Genomic DNA, 19,683 nt, shown 5'->3' with positions numbered 1-19,683 from the left:
TAAAAAAGTAAAATCCCAAGGCAGGCGCATCCGCCGACAGGCCAGAAGAGAGAGTTGGCAGTTTTTATCCGGTATCAACTCCTATACAGATGAGGCCAAAGCCTGGAACAGGGTTAATAGGATAAAAGGGCGACAAACATATTCACTTCCTTTGGTGAACACACAAGGTGAAACACTGAAAGATCAGGCAGACTCACTTGGAGAGCACTTTGAGAACGTGTCGAGTTCAAACCATTATTCGCAATCCTTTTTGAAATACAAGCAAATAGAAGAATGCAAGCCAATAATACGAAAATCCAGATAGAATGAACCTTATAACCGGCCGTTCAGTATTGCTGAGTTGAGAGCTGCCTTGACCACATGCAAAAGCTCTGCACCGGGACCTGATAGAGTCATGTACGAAATGATCAGAAACTTACACACTGACAGCAAACTTACACTACTCACGCTTTTCAACGCTATTTGGGCTACGGGATACCTCCCATCCACATGGAAAGATGCGATTGTGGTCCCTGTTCTTAAGCAGGGCAAGGACCCTTCCTTGGCTGCAAGTTACCGTCCGATAGCTGTTACAAATTGCCTTTGTAAGCTTTTTGAAAAAATGGTTAACCGCAGACTTGTGCATTTCCTTGAACTCAACAATATCCTCGATCCCTATCAGTGTGGCTTCAGAGAAGGGCGGTCCACAACCGATCACCTTGCGCGCATTGAGGGAAACATTCGCGACGCCTTTCTACATAAACAATATTTCCTATCCGTATTCCTCGATATGGAGAAGGCGTACGACACTACGTGGCGCTATGGAATCTTGAGAGACTTGTCGGGAATTGGCATCTGTGGCAATATGCTCGCCCTAATAGAAAGCTATTTGTCCAACCGTACATTCCGCGTGAAAGTCGGCAATTCATTGTCGCGACCTTTTATACAGGAAACTGGTGTACCTCAAGATGGTGTACTTAGCTGCACGCTCTTCGTCGTGAAAATGAACTCCCTTCGTGCTTCATTACCGCCAGCCATTTTTTATTCTGTTTACGTAGACGACATACAGATAGGCTTCAAATCCTGCAACCTTACTGTATGTGAGAGGCAAGTTCAACAGGGCTTGAACAAAGTGTCCAAATGGGCAGAAGAAAACGGATTTAAAGTTAACCCCAACAAAAGTTCTTGTGTGCTTTTCACAAGAAAGAGAGGGCTCATTGCAGAACCCAATATCGAAATGAATGGTCAGCGAATTCCTGTGAACAAAGAACACAAATTCTTAGGCATCATACTTGATTCGAAATTAACTTTTATTCCACACATAAAGTACCTCAAGGTCAAATGTTTAAAAACAATGAACTTACTCAAAGTGTTATCCCACACAACATGGGGCAGCGACAGGAAATGTTTAATGAATCTTTACAAGAGCCTCATCCGATCACGGTTGGACTACGGTGCCGTGATCTATCATTCTGCAGCCCCGAGCGCGCTAAAGATGCTAGATCCGGTCCACCATCTAGGAATCCGACTGGCCACTGGAGCTTTCAGAACAAGTCCTATTGAAAGCTTATATGCAGAATCGAATGAGTGGTCACTTCATATCCAGAGAACATACATCAGCCAAACCCCCGCAGGGGCGTCTGCGTAAGCAGGCGTTTGGTGTGTTGCGACACCACGTACCTGAGCACACGAGGGTTGGACCCCCCCGCGTGTAGCCGTGCGCGGCTCAGCCGTGTCCGGGGAAAGGGGGATCCTGGGGGTTGAGCTGATGCCGGGTGTTCGGACCTTTAAGGCCCCCCGGCGGAGGCAACACACCTCTTTGGCCTCTGCTTCACGTAGATGGCACCCCCGGACTGACCCACCCGGGGGAAATCGGTAGTCGCTTTTTCCTGTCTCTCTCTTCTCAAACCTTCGTCTTTATCTCTCACTTTATATCTTTCCTGTCTTCTTCTCTCTTCCATTTACTTCCTTTCTCCACGGCGGCATGGGTTAACCTTGTGTGGATATCCTGCCTTGGGTACACCATATTGGGTTATAGTGATGGCGTACGGCTGGCGTCGTGCAGGCTTGTACACAAGCTGTGCCGCGTCCCCTCGGTGGGCTCCGTGGTGGGCGGTCGGCGCTGTTGCCGAACATACTCATTTTCTATGGCAGCACAAACCTCTGTCGTCTATGATCGGCGTCTGATAAGATGCCGCACCGAAGTACCATTCCATTTCTCCTTTCGGAGCAACGCTCCATCCTTCCCCAAGTTCTATGTAGTACACAGCGAAAGCAACATGCCGGTAAGAAAACTCTCACCATTCCTTGTAGCCAAATGCCTGAAAGAAAAAATCGGACCGACGTACAAAGCCTCCAAAATGTCTAGCGGGGACCTCCTCCTAGAACTGAATGATAAAGACCAAGCAGAGAAGCTCACTGACCTTACCAGTATTGGCGACGCCACAGTTACGATTTCACCACATAGAACACTGAACACAAGCCGGGGAGTGATTTCTGAAGAAGACTTTATTGGATTGAGCGATGAGGAAGTCCTTGAGGGTTTCCAAGAACAAAATGTGACAAAAGTACAAAGAATCGTAATCCGCAGAAACAACCAAGAAATCCCCACCAAACATGTTATACTCACCTTTGGAACAAGCGAAACGCCTACTCACTCGATGCAGGTTATGTTAAAGTCAATGTCAGAGCATATATCCCGAACCCTAGACGATGTTTTAAGTGCCAAAGGTTCGGACATGCTTCACATGCATGCCGAGGACAAGCAACTTGTGCTAAATGCAGCTCCAACGAACACCAATCTGAGAATTGCACCTCTTCCCCACATTGTGTTAACTGCAAGGGAGATCACCCAGCTTATTCACGGTCCTGCCCTTGCTGGAAAAAAGAAAAAGAAGTCATTGCTCTAACTGTAAAAGAAAAAATTTCGTTCTTTGAAGCCAGAAAGCGGCTATCATACCTTCCGCGAAGAAGTTACGCCGATGTGACGCAGTCGGGGGCAGCGTCACAGAGGCCTCCGGAGTTCTCCGAGCCCACGCGCAGTGGTGCTGCAGTGACTCCTCCGGCCCCCGTGATGGAAGCAGCCGACGCTGCTCCATCCTCTTCCAAGGCCCTGCAAACACCAGTCCCACAGGGCCCTAAGATAAAGCGAACCCCAAGGCCCGAGGCACGTGTCTCGGCACGCAACTCTCGGTCTTCCAGCGCTTCAGAAAGAGCGACGGAGATCGACACAAGAACACCGGTGTCATTGACACCGAAGGACAAGCGCTCTCTTGAGCGCGGTAAGAGGGACAAGATCCCAATAACCACGCAAAATAAGAAGGCGATAACCTGAAGGTTATCGCTACTTTGTATCACACTTCTTGAGACCTACGTCACCTAACATCTTTCCTATCTCCTATTGAACTGTTAACGCCATTTTTTACCCTTCAATTCCACAATGGCTTTTATTATTCACTGGAACTGTAGAGGTCTTTTACATAACTTAGGTGACATTAAAGACCTGTTATTTAACTTCTCTCCTGTGGCCTTATGCTTACAGGAAACAAACCTAGGCGAAAAACACAAACATATCTTAAAAGGTTTCACTGTTGTACGGCACGACCGTACTCAGATGAACCGGCTTTCGGGTGGAGTAGCCATTGTTGTGCAGGGCGGTATTGCAGCTAGAGAAGTTCCGATTACCAGTCACATAGAAGGCGTTGCTGTCACTATTATAACTCACAAAACCATCACCATTTGCTCGCTGTATATCCCACCCCACACCCATTTTACCACTAAAGACTTAGAAAATATAACAGGTCAATTACCGGAGCCATTTGTTTTAGTGGGGGATTTTAATGCTCACGGTACTCTTTGGGGCAGTATCAAAACTGACCAAAGAGGGCAAATGGTTGAAGGTTTATTCTGTCAAATGATACCTGCCTTTTAAATTCAGGTGCACCGACATACTTTTCACCGACTTCCCGCACTTTTAGTTGTATAGATTTAGCTTTTTGCTCACCATCTCTTTTTAATGATCTTAAATGGGAAACCCTCGACAAGTCTTATGGCAGTGATCACTTGCCCGCAATCATCAAATATTTATCATCACCTCCAACCTTAGTCACTAGACCACGCCAGTGGAAATTGCAGCTTGCTGACTGGCCGCTTTTTATGGAAAACGCGAAACTGGAACTTGTCTTTTCAGAAGAACAAAACATTGACGAACTTAACAAAAAATCACTCAGGTCATAATCTCTGCAGCATAAAAAGCAATACCGCAGTCATCCGGTATTGTACACAAAAGGCTAACTCCCTGGTGGACTAACGAGTGTACCGAAACCAGAAAGAAGCAAAATAAGGCCTGGGGAATCCTACGTAGGTACCCCACTTATAGCAACCTTTTATATTTCAAACAGGCCAAAGCGAAAGCACGTTTTATTCGAAGAAATGTGGAGAAATTATCACGGCGAAAATACATAAGTTCAATCAATAGTACCGTCACATCAAAACGAATGTGGGACCAGGTGAGAAAATTTAGAGGAGAGTATTCATCATACACTATACCTCTACTTACATGTCCAGGCACACAAACAACACAACAGGACCAGGCCAACTTATTAGGTGAACACTTTTACAACATTTCCAGCTCAGCACACTATTCAAATTCATTCTTAAAATATAAAGAATCGGCGGAGAAACAGAGACTGCCCACCACTGGGGCTTCAAAGGAACCTTATAATAACGTCCTCACAATGCAAGAACTGAACAGGGTTCTCTCGGCCGGTAAAAAAACAGCAACAGGTCTTGACCGTGTCCACTACACAATGTTGGCACACCTATCTCAAGCATCAGCAGAAACACTTCTTAAATTTTTCAACAAGATCTGGGAATCTGGAGTAATGCCTACAGACTGGAAAAATGCAGTAATAGTGCCTTTTTTGAAATCAGGTAAACCCGCAACGTCCCCAAGTAGCTACAGGCCCATTGCCTTAACAAGCTGCTTAGCCAAATCCTATGAAAGTATCATCAACATAAGGCTCACATTCATCCTTGAATCAAGGAACTTAATAGACGTGCACCAGTGCGGATACAAAAAGGGCTGCTCGACAACTGACCACCTCGTACGACTAGAACATGAAATACGTAAAGCGTTTCTACACAAACAACACTGTCTCACAGTATTTTTCGATCTAGAGAAAGCGTATGATACCACGTGGAGGTATGGAATTTTAAGAGACCTGGCTGGCTTGGGAGTCCGTGGCAGAATGCTAAACTGTCTATCTGATTTTATGGCAAATAGAACATTTCAGGTGCGTCTCGGCACAACACTTGCACGCACATTTACACAGGAAAATGGGGTTCCACAGGGTTGTATTCTGAGCACGACACTCTTCATAATCAAAATGAACTCTGTTAATAAGATCATACCATCTTCTGCGATGCACTCAATATATGTCGACGATTTGCAACTGGCTTGCTGCGCCTCAAATCTACCCACTAGCGAAAGACAACTACAAATAACCATAAATAACCTTACACAATGGGCTGATAAAAATGGATTCCGGTTTTCAGCAGACAAAACTGTTACAGTTCTCTTCTCCCAGAAACGAGGGTTACACGTCAATCCAGTTCTCACATTGCATGGTACAACCTTGCCGGTCAAAGAAGACTACAAATTTTTAGGCGTAACGTTTGACAAAAAGCTGAAATTCCTGGCCCACATTAACACAACTAAAATTAAAGCAAATAAAGCATTGAATATCCTCAAGGTGCTATCACACAAGCACTGGGGATCTGACCGAACTTGTCTACTACGTATATACCGTTCCCTCGTACGTAGCATCCTCGACTACGGTAGTGTAGTTTATGGTGCAGCTAGGCAGTCATACATCAAGCGACTCGATCCAGTTCATAATCTCGGCCTACGACTGGCAAGCGGTGCCTACAGAACATCGCCTGTCCAAAGTTTATATGTTGACTGCAATGAGCCGTCCTTACTGCAACGCAGAGCACTGCTTACACTTTCCTATGTACTACGAATTCGATCATCACCACAACATATATGCTACAACATCGTTACACAGTGCAAATCAAGGATACACTACACAAGCAAACCGAACATGATTCGGCCACTAATCTTACGATACGAAGAATACTGTCAGGCTTATGATGTTCCTCACGAAGCCCTGCAGGTTGCGGAAAGGCCACCAAGATTGCCACCATGGTACAACTTTTCGCAGCTATGTGACTGGACACTAACACATCTAAAGAAAAAAGACATTCCACAAGAACACATAATACAAGAGTTTCGAGCTATATAAGAAAAATATAAACATTACACGGAATTTTACGCCGACGGCTCCAAAACACAAGAATACGTAGGTGTCGGTATAATTACGAAAAATTGGCAAAATAGCATTCGGATAAATAGTTTTTCTTCAGTGTTTACTGCCGAAGTTTTCGCAATATGGACGGCAGTTAAAAAAATTACCAGTGACAAGAAGACGAATACTATCATATATACCGATTCGTTAAGCGCACTCAGAGCTCTAAACCTTAACTCCGCGTCCGAACCCCTACTTGGTGACATCCTAAACATGTTGGCTTATAACGAATACGGAAGAACCATACGATTCTGCTGGGTCCCAAGCCATGTCGGGATACCAGGGAATGAAGCTGCAGATAGATGCGCGTTCATGGCAGCACACAAAGGTATAACGCAAACAACACTTCCATACAAAGACAGTATCCGAGCTATTCAAAAGGCCCTGACATTGAAGTGGCAACTAGAATGGGACTCTTGCACAAATAACAAGTTACACACAATAAAACCCGTCCTTAGAGAATGGAAGTCGTGCTGTCACCAGCAAAGCTTCTATGAGGTGATCCTATGTAGACTCCGAATCGGGCATACACACCTGACACACAATTTTCTACTCCAAAACGAAAACCCGCCAACTTGCGAGAAGTGCCATGAACCACTCACCGTAATGCACATTATTATGACATGTCCAAATATTGAAACACAGAGGCAAAAGCTCTTACAGAACCTTTATAACTTACACACAGCTTTACACCCCGCCTCAATACTCGGAGATGAACCGCTAGTGCCTTTCGCTGACTTGTTCAGCTTTCTAGAAGAAACCGGTTTTTTACACAGACTCTAATATAACGCACCTTCCACTGCTTTAACATTTGAATTCTTAATATCTTGTGGCTGGCGCAGCATGGCCTTAGTTGCTTTTGCGCCATTAAACCCGAATTAACTAACTATACATCAGCCAAACATATTTTTTGAAAGTCCACTCTAATCCTGAACATCCCTGTTTTAACACCATTAATGATATGACATATGGTACACTGTTTCGTAACCGTCCTTCCGTAAGACAGCCTTTCTCGCTGCGTGTGAGGGAGCTTAGTCATGAAATGCGTGTTCCACTCCTCGAACTTCGCCTAATGCATCCAGCCAAGCTGCTACCTCCTTGGGAGTGGCAGCTCATACAATGCGATATATCTTTCATGCAAGTTACGAAACACGCTTCAGACATTGAAATCCAAATGCATTTCCGGGAACTCCAGCACAAACACTCCTGCACGGAGTTCTACACAGACGCATCGAAGTCACACGACGGGGTGTCCTATGCAGCCGTCGGGCCATCCTTCTCGGAAACCGATGTACTACATGCGGAAACTAGTATCTTTACGGCTGACGCCTACGCACTATTGTTGGCTGTAAAACATATCAGAAAATCAAAACTCCAGAAAGCAGTCATATGTACGGATTCCCTTAGTGTTGTGAAGGCCTTGATGGCATTCTCTAACCACAAAAATCCGGTAATTAACGAACTCTATTCTGCTCTGTGTAAAGCGTATATAGGTAATCAGCATGTCATCATATGCTGGGTGCCAGGTCATAGGGGCATCGAAGGTAACGTTGTGGCGGAGCAGATGGCCACGTCAGTTGCATCACATTCTGCTAATCACACCGCTGCAGTTCCCGTCACAGACCTGAAGCCCTTCTTACGGAGGAAACTACGGAACCAGTGGCAACGCCTATGGGACGCGGAAACAAATAATAAGCTCCACGTGATAAAGCCACAGTTAGGATTCTGGCCTTCCGTAACAAAATCACGCCGGACAGATGTCCTATTCTGTCGTCTAAGAATAGGACACACATTTGGCACACATAACTTTTTACTCACCGGAAACGAGCCTCCAACCTGCGGTAGATGCGGGGAGAGGCTCACCGTCCTCCACGTCCTTCTGGAGTGTCGGAAAGCCAAATATGAAAGAAAGAAACATTTTCCCATAGCATACCGGCAGCAGATCCCCCTTCATCCAGTAATGTTACTCGGCCCAGAACCGCTGTCTGACGCCAACGCGGTCCTAAGTTATCTGAAAGATGTTGTGTTACATGTTTTTAGCCCCACATGTTCGTAGCGTCTCCTCTCTTCAGGGGATGGCGCTGTGATAATTATTTTGAATAGCACATGCCTCTAGGCCCTTGTGGTTCAAGGGCTCTGGCGAGGCAGCAGTGCTCCAAGAAATTTTACCATCTTATATATTTTATATTTTGCATCATCCATCTACGATGGATTTTAATGTTCATAGTGCTCGTCATTAATCATCGCCATAATTTTATAGCACATAGATTTTACGCACTTTACAGCGACTATTTTTAGGCCACTTTACAGCCAAGTCACATCTTCGTCACAGAACCCATCATTCCACCGCGAAATCACTAACACTGTCTTGGCGCTCTTTGGCCATATCTGACCCTTGCGCCACTAAACCACATACATTCATGGTCGCTTTCGGTGGCGGCCTATAGATGGCGGCACCGGTGGCGGCGGTAAAGTAACAGGTAATATTATTTTCCCGTCTTCAGCTGTCGCTACATGTGAGTGCGCGCTGCATAGACGCCGTCCGAGGTAGTAGTTTAATCGTGTGTACGGCGTGCCTAGAAAAGTTGTGGTGCATTTGTATGCATTGATAATCACAAAACCCCTGGGACCGCGTACTGTAGCCCGCAGTATCTTTCGTGTGGTGCGCCGATGTCGAATATTGTAGATATGACCCTTCGCACTTTCTTTGTTCCGGGCTCATGAAAAGGATCTCCTCCTCTGGCACTTTCGCATCGTATCACACTGTGCGGAAGAATCTGGTGAAAGTTGTGCTACTACGTCCTGTAGTTGATGCGAAATTCAACAGTGTGTGCGCCGGAAGGACCGTCGGTGCAGTCGATGCCGCGGCACCTGTGACACTAAAAAGAGCGTGTCCCGAGTACGCCTAGAAAGGTAAGTCGCTTGCTTGCATTCTTGCAGTCTTGGTTCGAGAATTGTGCGTTGTTGTACGTATCGCAAGATCCATACAACAACCGAATCCGGATTAGTGAAGAAACAAGAATTATCAATGTTCTTTTCAAATGTTTGTTCTTCATGTCGCAGTGCACATTTATAAAAAAAAATGGAAACCTCTCTAAAGCGTATTGATGTTGCCAACAGTTTTATCTTTGGTTTATTTGTTTTCACCTTTGAAGCACGCTAGCGCGGGGGGTTCTTTGATCTAAATGGGGGAAAATTCAAGCAAGTAAAGCAACTGTTTTTGTAAATAATGTTTCATTGAGAAATGGTATAGGCATTTCTAGAAGTAGTACGTGGATGGGATGTCTTCACAGCTAACAGCTGCGCGAGATAGTACCCGATTGCTGTGTCGACGCATGGCCAGATCGTTAGCTTGTATGGAAATTTTTCTGTTTATAGAGTGTCGTCAGATGGCGTGTATTAGTGTCCTGTGTGTTTTCGTGTACTTGTAAAGAGTTTCGATCTTGCAGAGAAGCCGAAATTACAACAGCAATGTTTCTTTTTAATCCAAAAATCTTTTCAGTATTGTAATTTTGAGCGCATCGTCCTTTGGTACAGTGCTTTGTTCCGCCGGATAAACAAACTAGGTTTTGGGACGCTTTTCATGTCCTAAAGAATTTTGTGATAGTACAATTTACATTTCACTTTACACGGATGTAGGTTTGTGTGAAGCTTTTCATAGTAGATTCATGTTTGCTACAGTTTGATTTACGTGTTATATAACCGCCTGTGATGGAACAATCGGATATTTGCACAACCAGATGCAGCTTCATGTAACTGGTTGTATGAGACTTTTTCAAAATCTAACGTGATCTCGTGATATAAAAAGTTTGCTGTTTCAGCAGGGATTACAATAAATTAAACATTTCTTATTGTTTAGGGATGTCAAGATTTTGTGAACCAGAGGCACCTCCACGTATGCACCTGCGGCACTTCTGCAGCCTCAAGAGCACGCCAAAGTATCTGATGGGCATGCAATGACAAGCTGTGTACAAAGCAGTGGCTGCCACTTACATGGGCTGCATATTTTGTTGCTATCATCCACATTTGGAAACTCCTGAATTTTTCATGGGTTTACAAATGTGGGCTCATTTTACAATTTTATGAATGTCACTTTAGAAAGAGAATGAAGTTGTGTTGGTTAAGATGTTTTAAATCTGTTGAGAGATGGGTGGCATGCCATTGTTAAATGAATGTAAAAAATAATTGTAATGGTACTTGTACTGCTTCGTAATTAGCAATGCAATATGTCTAACGAGAACATCAGAGGGGCATTTGCTTTAGGGAAGTTTGGTCAGATAAATTCCTGAAGCAGTCCAAAGCGGCAGCAGGATCCACACTGAAAAAGCTCTGTCATCTAAAAAAAACATTGTTGTCAGTTACTGGTTTCAACTTCGCTGCTGCTTTCTGTGCGGCACAAGTTAAATTATGGTTGATAATGTGTGTGTGACGTAATAGTTCTGCGGAAACGCACTAGGTGGAGAGAAGTAATTAATAAAGGGAAAATAAAGGAAATAAAGGAAACCCGTACGGGTTCCTCGAAAAGAAAGCCTCACAGGTGAAGAAAAATTCGTCCTCGTCCGGTACTCGAACCCGGGGCTTCTGCCTTTGCGGGGTAGCCGACTTCGGAAATTCGGCTACGCTCGGCCACCTGCTAGCCGCCTGGTTAGCTCAGATGGTAGAGCGGCTGTCCCGGAAAGGTGGTGGTCCTGGGTTCGAGTACCAGACCAGGACAATTTTGTTTTTCAACGGTGAGGCTTTCCTTTCGAGGGATCCGTATGGGTTTCCTTTGTAGCAACTGCTACGAACAGGTGGATGTCTGATTTTCCCTTTATTAATAATGTGTGCAAGTGTATGCGAAAATGGGGGTGCTGAGAGCGAGCTTTAAAAATATGTATGCTATGCCCCCAACAAAGAATTTGGTGTCTGCAGCATTTTTACAAAATTCTATGTTCACAGGTTCGCAGGTAAGACATGATGTACAACAATAAGGTACCACACTTTTGCTGTAGCTGCCATATTCGTAACGTCCATTTTCGGTCTACTAGAATCGTATATTTAGAATTTGGCCCACCTTCAGTTTGATCAAGTTACATAGGTATACATGATATACCTACTCACTGTATTGTGACAGATATTTTGGGGGACTGTGTTGTGAGGCAGGTATATCCTTTTACCTCTATGTCTTGCTACAAGTTGCCCGACAAAAGCAGAAAAGCTTTGCCCACCTTTATTATTATGCTTTCAGGTAGACTTCTAACATCTGTGCCCGCATAGACTCTATGTTCTTAATTACATTTTCCTAAGTATTCACTATTGTGTATCACATTATTCTGTATTACACTACTGTGTATTACATGTTTTTCTTTCTGTTCTTGGAGGGGGTATTCATTTCTATAATACTACAGAGAAAGGGACTTCAAAACAAAAAGCCACGAAAGGTTGCTTAGAAGTGTATGAAGCATGCAATTCTACATTTCATCTCCTAAGTGCTACTAGTAGTATAACATTCATAATTGCTTTTTTTATAAGCTAGCTGCCAGATACATAGCCCCATTATTAGAGTATGTTACTTTTTCTTCTTTTCTCTGACTTGTGTTGTTGAATGTTCTCCTTGTTCAGAATTTTTTTCTTGCCACCTAACACAATACTCCAACTGGAGCCTATGTGTTATGTGTATAATAAGTAAATTCCTGAAGCATGCAACAAACCATGCAGCATAATATTTAAATGTTGCCAGTTTATAATGCTTCTCTAGTGCAGCGCAGCATGGAGGTTGAGGGTGATCTCTTCAGAGGTAAAAAAAAATTGCAGGTTATGAAAATGTGGTACAACAAACTGCTGGTTACGCATGTCAGTCAGCATGTTGCAGTGGTCACAAGTGAGAATGTAACCGAAAGCTGGGCATGCTCCGCCCTTTTGCATATGACACAGGATAAAGCTTCAACTCAGCTTTTGCTTCTCTTATAACAGGAGCATCCGTCTCACCTTTCCCTCTTATTATCCTGTCAAATCGCCAATATGCATTACTTATAGAGACTTGCTTATGAGGTTGACTGCAGAACTTGGCTTATGTGTGCCTGAATAGATAGTGGTACCCTTGAAGCAATGCTGTAAATTGCGTACATGTTAATATGGTCAACCTAAAATATGCAATTGTCTGTGACATTCTTAGGAAGACAACGTATTGTGCTGTGAATAATGTATAACCAATCCCCTAAAAGGACCAGAAACAATATTCCCTGAACTAACAAAAGTGGTTGGGCACGCCGTGCTCCAAAATACGCTTTCTTAAAAATATTATAACGTGTTGTGTCAACCATGCTAATAAAAGTGGGAAACAGAGGTCACAACACGCTTTAATATTTGTGACTGCCTAACTGCTAGCCTTAGCCCCTTTTGTCGTAGACACACCATTCTGGTACAAAGGGATCTTTAGGTCATTAGCTAGCTTCTGGGATAAGTACAGACTGAATAGGCACTCGTTAAGATTTGATTTAGTACCATACTGTGCCTCATCCAAAGCTTTCTCATTCCATTTAGGCCATGAAACTACTTGTCTCTCAAAAGACAACCATTCAGAACGTAAATAGAGATAGCCTCGCTGATGGAAAAATTGCGTCTCATATTGTCTGAAACGAGCACTGTTTTCTCATTAGACAAGGATTTGCATTTTCGATACTCGACAATTAGCAAAAAATGACCTTTGGCACCCTCATGTGGCAAAAGCATAACAAAAAATAAGATGCCCAATTATGTGACCTTCTATAAGTGCAAGCGGCTACTCGGCTTCGTTAAATATATTGAAATGTGGTACATTTCTTTGTAATAGAAGTTTTTTCTGTGATTTGCAAAACGTAGTGAAATCTTAATTTTGTAGGAGCAGACAAATGTCGTCACAGTTTCTGAAGCAGGGTGGTGCACACTGTAGCCCATTCTCGGAGACTATATGTCGCTGTGAGAACTTGCGTGTTGCTTTTTAGCGCATAAAACTTGAGTAAAAGCAGACAGAGGAGAAAGGAATGACGAGCGCTAAACTTAGAACTGTTTATTCCGAAAAACAGAGCATCTTATATACCAACAAAGATGCACCTGTGCAAATGCATAAAACAACAAAGGACATCAGCCAGCCGAAGACATTGTCATCAATTTTTATGTGCTTAGCAATCTGAATTTCGAGTCATAAAGCTTAACAGAAGTTTGACTCATGCAAGCTAGACCAGTGGTATGAATATGGAGGGCCTCTAACAGTTCACGTGGGGTTATATTTTTGCTTCTGCCTAGGATCCTGACATAAAAAACACCATGGTTCACAGTCGAGACAAGACCTGCAGTGTGCAGACAGATGCGCAGTCGTACCTTTCCTTAGAATATTTGCATGCTTTCTCATTCGGTCGTTGGCGCAATGCCCAGTTTGCGCAGTGTAGCACTTGCCACAGCTGAGCGGAATCAAGTAAACCACTCCAGTGGAGGAATGCACGTACCATCTAACATACTTTACTGCACACCCGTTCGTAACGCCACCCGTGATTCGGGGGCAGAGATGGGCCATCATGTTCGGGCGAAGAAGGCCACAGATACTCTATACCTGTTCGCCACTTTCTTGAGATTGTGGCTAACCCTGTGAAGGTACACGATCATTTGTGCTTTTTTTCGAGCGCTTCATTCAACAACGTCGCTCTCCTTAGGCTTTTTGTTGCCTTTCCCCTTCCGGAGCAATGTTCCCCCACTGACGTCAACACCTAGTGAGGTTAGCCGGCTTTTAAATGTCGGCTTTTAAACGCCGCTCGATCTGATCTTCAAAACTCGTCTTGATCCTATGAACAGACATACTTTAAGCGCAGGCCCCAGGCAGATTGTTGCAATCCCTTGTTTTACAATATTCGAGTGGGCGCAATCGTATGGTAACAGCTCTTTTTGGAGCATGAGTAGTACCAACGAAAATGGTCTTTTGAAAACATCATATCTATATAAAAAAACTGCAGTACGTTCTCCAGCGGAATCTCATGGGTAAAACGGTAAAACACAGGCCCTTGTCATGAAGTTTAAAAAGCTTTAAAACTGCGCTGATTTCATCATTGTCAGTTTAAGAACACTGTTTGTCAAAAATGACTACAAAATCGTCTGCATATCTAAAAACCGTTATTACGTGCGTGTTCTTAAAGCAGTTGTCGAGGGTTATATCAATTTCAGAAAGAAATAGCTCACGTAGCAGAGGCGCTAGGTGAGTACAGTTAACTGTAAGTACAGTTGATTGTCAAAAAGAATAAAAGTACTTTTGAGACAGCCTTCCAATCAGGCCAGAAAATTTTCTGGCTTTATTCTGTGAAGGTACCTTCACAGAGTTAGTCACAGTCTCAAGAATGTGGCGTATAGGTATGGAGTACCTGCGGTCTTCTCTATCCCGAACAAACTGGCCCGTCTCTGCCCCCGAATCACGGGTGGCCCTATATGAATGGGTGTACAGTAAAGCTCGTTAAGTGTTACGTGCATTGCTCCATTGGAGTGGCTTACCTGATTCCGCTCAGCTGTCGCAAGTGCTAAATTAGGCAAATGGGGCATTGCGACAACGACCGAATGAGACAGCACGCACGTATTTTATAGAAAGATACGAATGGCCACTGTTTTTTAACGTCAGTATCCTAGGCAGAAGCAAAAACAAAACTGCACGTGATCTCTTAGAGGCCTTCCATATCCATACCGCTGGTGTACCCGCGTGAGTCAAACTTCTGTTACGCTTTATGATTCGGAAATCAGGTTGCTAAGCGTATAAAGATTGACAACAATGCCTTCGGCTGACTGACGTCCTTTGCTTGTTTTATGGGATTGCGCATGTGCATTTCTGTGTGTATACGGGATGCTCTGTTTTTTGGAACAAACAGTCGTAAGTCTAGCCCTCGTCTTTCCCTTACTTTTGCCTCTCACTGTCTTATTTTTTTCGAGTTTCTAGCGCTAGAAAGCAACATGTTAAGTAAGCACCAACTTACCCAAGAAGAATTTATCCTAGACCACTTGCATGCATAGCCGAAATAGGGCACCACAGATGCAGCAGCATATTATGGTAGCATTTTATTTTGCAAAGGAGTTTTTGCAAATGGTTAATCAAAGTTGAACTCGTTCCTGCGAAAGCAACCCATCATTCTGCTTTCACAATTAGTGAACTACGCTATAGGCATTGCTTTCACTTCTGTGATACTGGCATAGTGGCTCTTATTTTTTGGAGGGAGGGGGCATTCCTGATCAAAAAATTCTGCTGTAGAAATTTTTACGTGATATTTGAACTGCTGCAAGTAATAAAGTGTCAAAATAAAACATTGCTTTAATTTTGTGTTACCAGTCGTCTGTAGTACACAAAACAAAGAGTTTGTCTAATAAGCTAATAACTGCGGTCGAACTGCAACTTTTACATGCCTTCAAGAATGTAAAATGCTGGATTTCAAACTGCAGCAGTAGTCGAGTCTGTCAAAAATGACCTCCATTGAGCACCATATAAATGAAAATAAGTTCATGCCTTTTAATAAGCTTAGACGCAGGCCTCGTCTTTCCCTTACTTTTGCCTCTCACTGTCTTATTTTTTTCGAGTTTCTAGCGCTAGAAACCAACATGTTAAGTAAGCACCAACTTACCCAAGTACTGAAATGTTGGTAAGCTTGCCATAACAAGCCCTGTTGCCCTTTCCCTTAGGCACATCCTGTCATATTCATTAAACTGGTGGACCCTATTTTCATCCTTACTGAGCATCATGTTTGCATATATGATCCTCAACTTAGGGCTTGAGCAGTGCCACAACCACAGATGGTTCGGGGGGCACACTGGGCGGGTATTTAGGATGCGTCACAAGTGGTGTTTGCGACACACCAGACTAATGACAGACCTACGACATCTGACAATGACCAATATTCTATTTATTAGCAGGAGTATGTTAAAATTGGTGCCGAACGAGGATGAACTGTCGGTTATTTCTTCTTTGTTTAAATCGAAAAATTGAAGTTTGTTTAACAGTTGACCGTTGCAGTCATTTAGATGTTTCATATGCATTTCAGTAAAGAGACGAATAGCAAAGACTTTCTTCTAGTTCCATGACCTTGATTCGCTTGATGCTATTTTACACCATGTCCTCGTTTTGACTTTTGCACACGATATTTTTCAGGCACCCGCTTTATATAGCGAAAGAAGCCAGCTTTAAGGACACAAGTATGTCAAATAGCCAGCCCAGCGAGACTTCACGTAGTGCAGAGGAGCGCACGCCAAAGAATCAAACTACATTGCCATGCAATTTGGACATAAAAACTAGAAAGTGGGTATATTCGGTGTACCATTTGACTAAATGTCAACAAAATCAAAACACAGTATGTCACACCAAGATGCAAATTTTCACCTGCTCTTGGCCGTCATCTTAACATGGTATATTTATGTAATCTCTCTGATGGGAACGTCAAAATCAAGTATGCTCTCTGGATACCAACACATAGGAGCAAATGTCATTGACAAGTTAGAAATGTGTTAAAAAAAGCTGATTAGTTTTGTGAGAAGGGACTGCTTTTTCTCTTGCCTCTCAACAGATATCATCATCATCATCAGCCTGGTTATGCCCACTGCAGGGCAAAGGCCTCTCCCATACTTCTCCAACCAGCCGGTCATGTACTAATTATGGCCATGTTGTCCCTGCAAACTTCTTAATCTCGTCCGCCCACCTAACTTTCTGCCGCCCTCTGCTACGCTTCCTTTTCTTGGAATCCATTCCGTAACTCTTAATGACCATCGGTTATCTTCCCTCCTCATTACGTGTCCTGCCCATGCACATTTCTTTTTCTTGATTTCAACTAAGATATCATTAACTCGCGTTTGTTCCCTCACCCAATCTGCTCTTTTCTTATCCTTTAACGTTACACCTATCATTCTTCTTTCCATAGCTCGTTGCGTCGTCCTCAATTTAAGCAGAACCCTTTTCGTGAGCCTCGAGGTTTCTACCCCGTACGTGAGTACTCGTAAGACACAGCTGTTATAACTTTTTCTCTTGAGGGATAATGGCAACCTGCTGTTCATATCTGAGAATGCCTGCCAAACGCACCCCAGCCCATTCTTATTCTTCTGATTATTTCAGTCTCACGATCCGGATCCGCAGTCTCTACCTGTCCTAAGTAGGCGTATTCGCTTACCGCTTCCAGTGTCTCACTACCTATTGTAAACTGCTCTTCTCTTCCGAGACTGTTAAACATCACTTTAGTTTTCTGCAGATAAATTTTTAGACCCACCCTACGGCTTTGCCTTTCCAGGTCACTGAGCATGCATTGCAGTTGGTCCCCTGAGTTACTAAGCAAGGCAATATCATCAGCGAATCGCAAGTTACTAAGGTATTCTCCATTAACTCTTATCCCCAATTCTTCCCAATCCAGGTTTCAGAATACCTCATGTAAACACGCTGTGAATAGCATTGGAGAGATCGTATTTCCCTGCCTGACGCCTTTCTTTATTGGGATTTTGTTGCTTTCTTTATGGAGGACTACGGTGGCTGTGGAGCCGCTATAAATTTATTTCAGTATTTTTACATACGGCTCGTCTACACCCTGATTCCGCAATGCCTCCATGGCTGCTGAGGTTTCGACTGAATCAAACGCTTTCTCGTAGTCAATGAAAGCTATATATAAAGGTTGATTATATTCCGTACATTTTTCTATCACCTGATTAATAGTGTGAATATGGTCTATTGTTGAGTAGCCTTTACGGAATCCTGCCTGGTCCTTTGGTTGATGGAAGTCTAAGGTGTTCCTGATTCTATTTGCAATTACCTTAGTAAATACTTTGTAGGCAATGGACAGTAAACTGATCGGTCTATAATTTTGCAAGTCCTTGGCGTCCCCTTTCTTATGGATTAGGTTTATGTTAGCGTATTTCCAAGATTCCGGTACGCTCGAAGTCATGAAGCATTGCGTATACAGGGTGGCCAGTTTCTCTAGAACAATCTGCCAGCCATCTTTCAACAAATCCGCTGTTACCTGATCCTCCCCAGCTGCCTTCCCCCTTTACATAGCTCCCAAGGCTTTCTTTACTTCTTCCGGCGTTACCTGTGGTATCTCGAATTCCTCTAGACTATTCTCTCTTCCAATATCGTCGTGGGTGCCACTGTTACTGTATAAATCTCTGTAGAACTCCTCAGCCACTTGAACTATTTTATCCATATTAGTAATGATATTGCCGGCTTTGTCTCTTAACGCATACCTCTGATTCTAGCCAATTCCTAGTTTCTTCTTCACTGCTTTTAGGCTTCCTCCGTTCCGGAGAGCATGTTCAATTCTATCCATATTCCTTATGTCAGCTGTCTTACGCTTGTTGATTAACTTCGAAAGTTCTGCCAGTTCTATTCTAGCTCTAGGGTTAGAGGCTTTTATACATTGGCGTTTCTTGATGAGATCTTTTGTCTCCTGCGATAGCTTACTGCTGTCTTGTCTAACGGAGTTACGACCGACTTCTATTGCACACTCCTTAATGATGCCCACAAGATTGTCGTTCATTGCTTCAACACTAAGGTCCTCTTCCTGAGTTAAAACCGAATATCTGTTCTGTAGCTTGATCTGGAATTCCTCTATTTTCCCTCTTTCTGCTAACTCGTTGATTGACTTCTTATGTACCAGCTGATTCCGTTCCCTCCTCAAGTCTAGGCTAATTCGAGTTCTTACCATCCTATGGTCCCTGCAGCGCACCTTGCTGAGCACATGTACATCTTGTATGATGCCAGGATTAGCGCACAGTATGAAGTCTATTTCATTTCTAGTCTCGCCGTTCGGGCTCCTCCACGTCCACTTTTGGCTATCCCGCTTGCGGAAGAAGGTATTCATTATCTGCATATTATTCTGTTCCGCAAACTCTACTAATAACGCTCGCCTGCTATTCCTAGTGCCTATGCCATATTCCCCCACTGTCTTGTCTCCAGCCTGCTTCTTGCCTACCTTCGCTTTGAAGTCGCCCATCAGTATAGTGTATTTTGTTTCGACTTTACCCATCGCCGATTCCACGTCTTCATAGAAGGTTTCGACTTCCTGGTCATCATGACTGGATGTAGATGCGTAGACTTCTATAACCTTCATTTTGTACCTCTTATTAAGTTTCACAACAAGACTTTCCACCCTCTCGCTAATGCTATAGAATTCCTGTATGTTACCAGCTATGTTCTTATTAATCAGGAATCCGAGTGCTATCCACGTGATAAAAATAGTGGTACAATGAAAGTGCGTATTTGCTTAGTCACATGATACGTGCTTGCAATAAGCACGGTGTCTGTGTTCACAATAAAAAGCAAACACTCATGCTTGGTTATGTGTTTGCATACATCTAACATTTCACATCGCGTGAATGCGAG

The 19,683-nt window shown here is 43.5% G+C and overlaps 1 protein-coding gene across 6 annotated transcripts in view; it reads right to left on the bottom strand.

Annotated features, from left to right (window-relative positions):
* Positions 1-2,469: 2,469 nt before the first annotated feature.
* Positions 2,470-19,683, bottom strand: part of LOC142576737 (uncharacterized) — a 142,255-nt gene continuing 125,041 nt past the window's right edge. For all 6 annotated transcript variants that reach the window (XM_075687018.1, XM_075687016.1, XM_075687014.1 and 3 more), the window contains 2 exons: positions 8,166-8,226; positions 2,470-3,091 (listed from right to left, as the gene is read on the bottom strand). In XM_075687018.1, coding sequence (XP_075543133.1) covers positions 2,877-3,091; positions 8,166-8,226 — 276 coding nt within the window. In that variant the 3' untranslated portion in view covers positions 2,470-2,876. The remainder of the gene's footprint in view (positions 3,092-8,165; positions 8,227-19,683) is intronic.

This window comes from Dermacentor variabilis, chromosome 3 (assembly GCF_050947875.1).
Source record: "Dermacentor variabilis isolate Ectoservices chromosome 3, ASM5094787v1, whole genome shotgun sequence".
In the NCBI taxonomy this organism is placed as follows: Eukaryota; Metazoa; Arthropoda; class Arachnida; order Ixodida; family Ixodidae; genus Dermacentor; species Dermacentor variabilis.
This window is presented reverse-complemented; position numbering and strand designations above follow the sequence as displayed.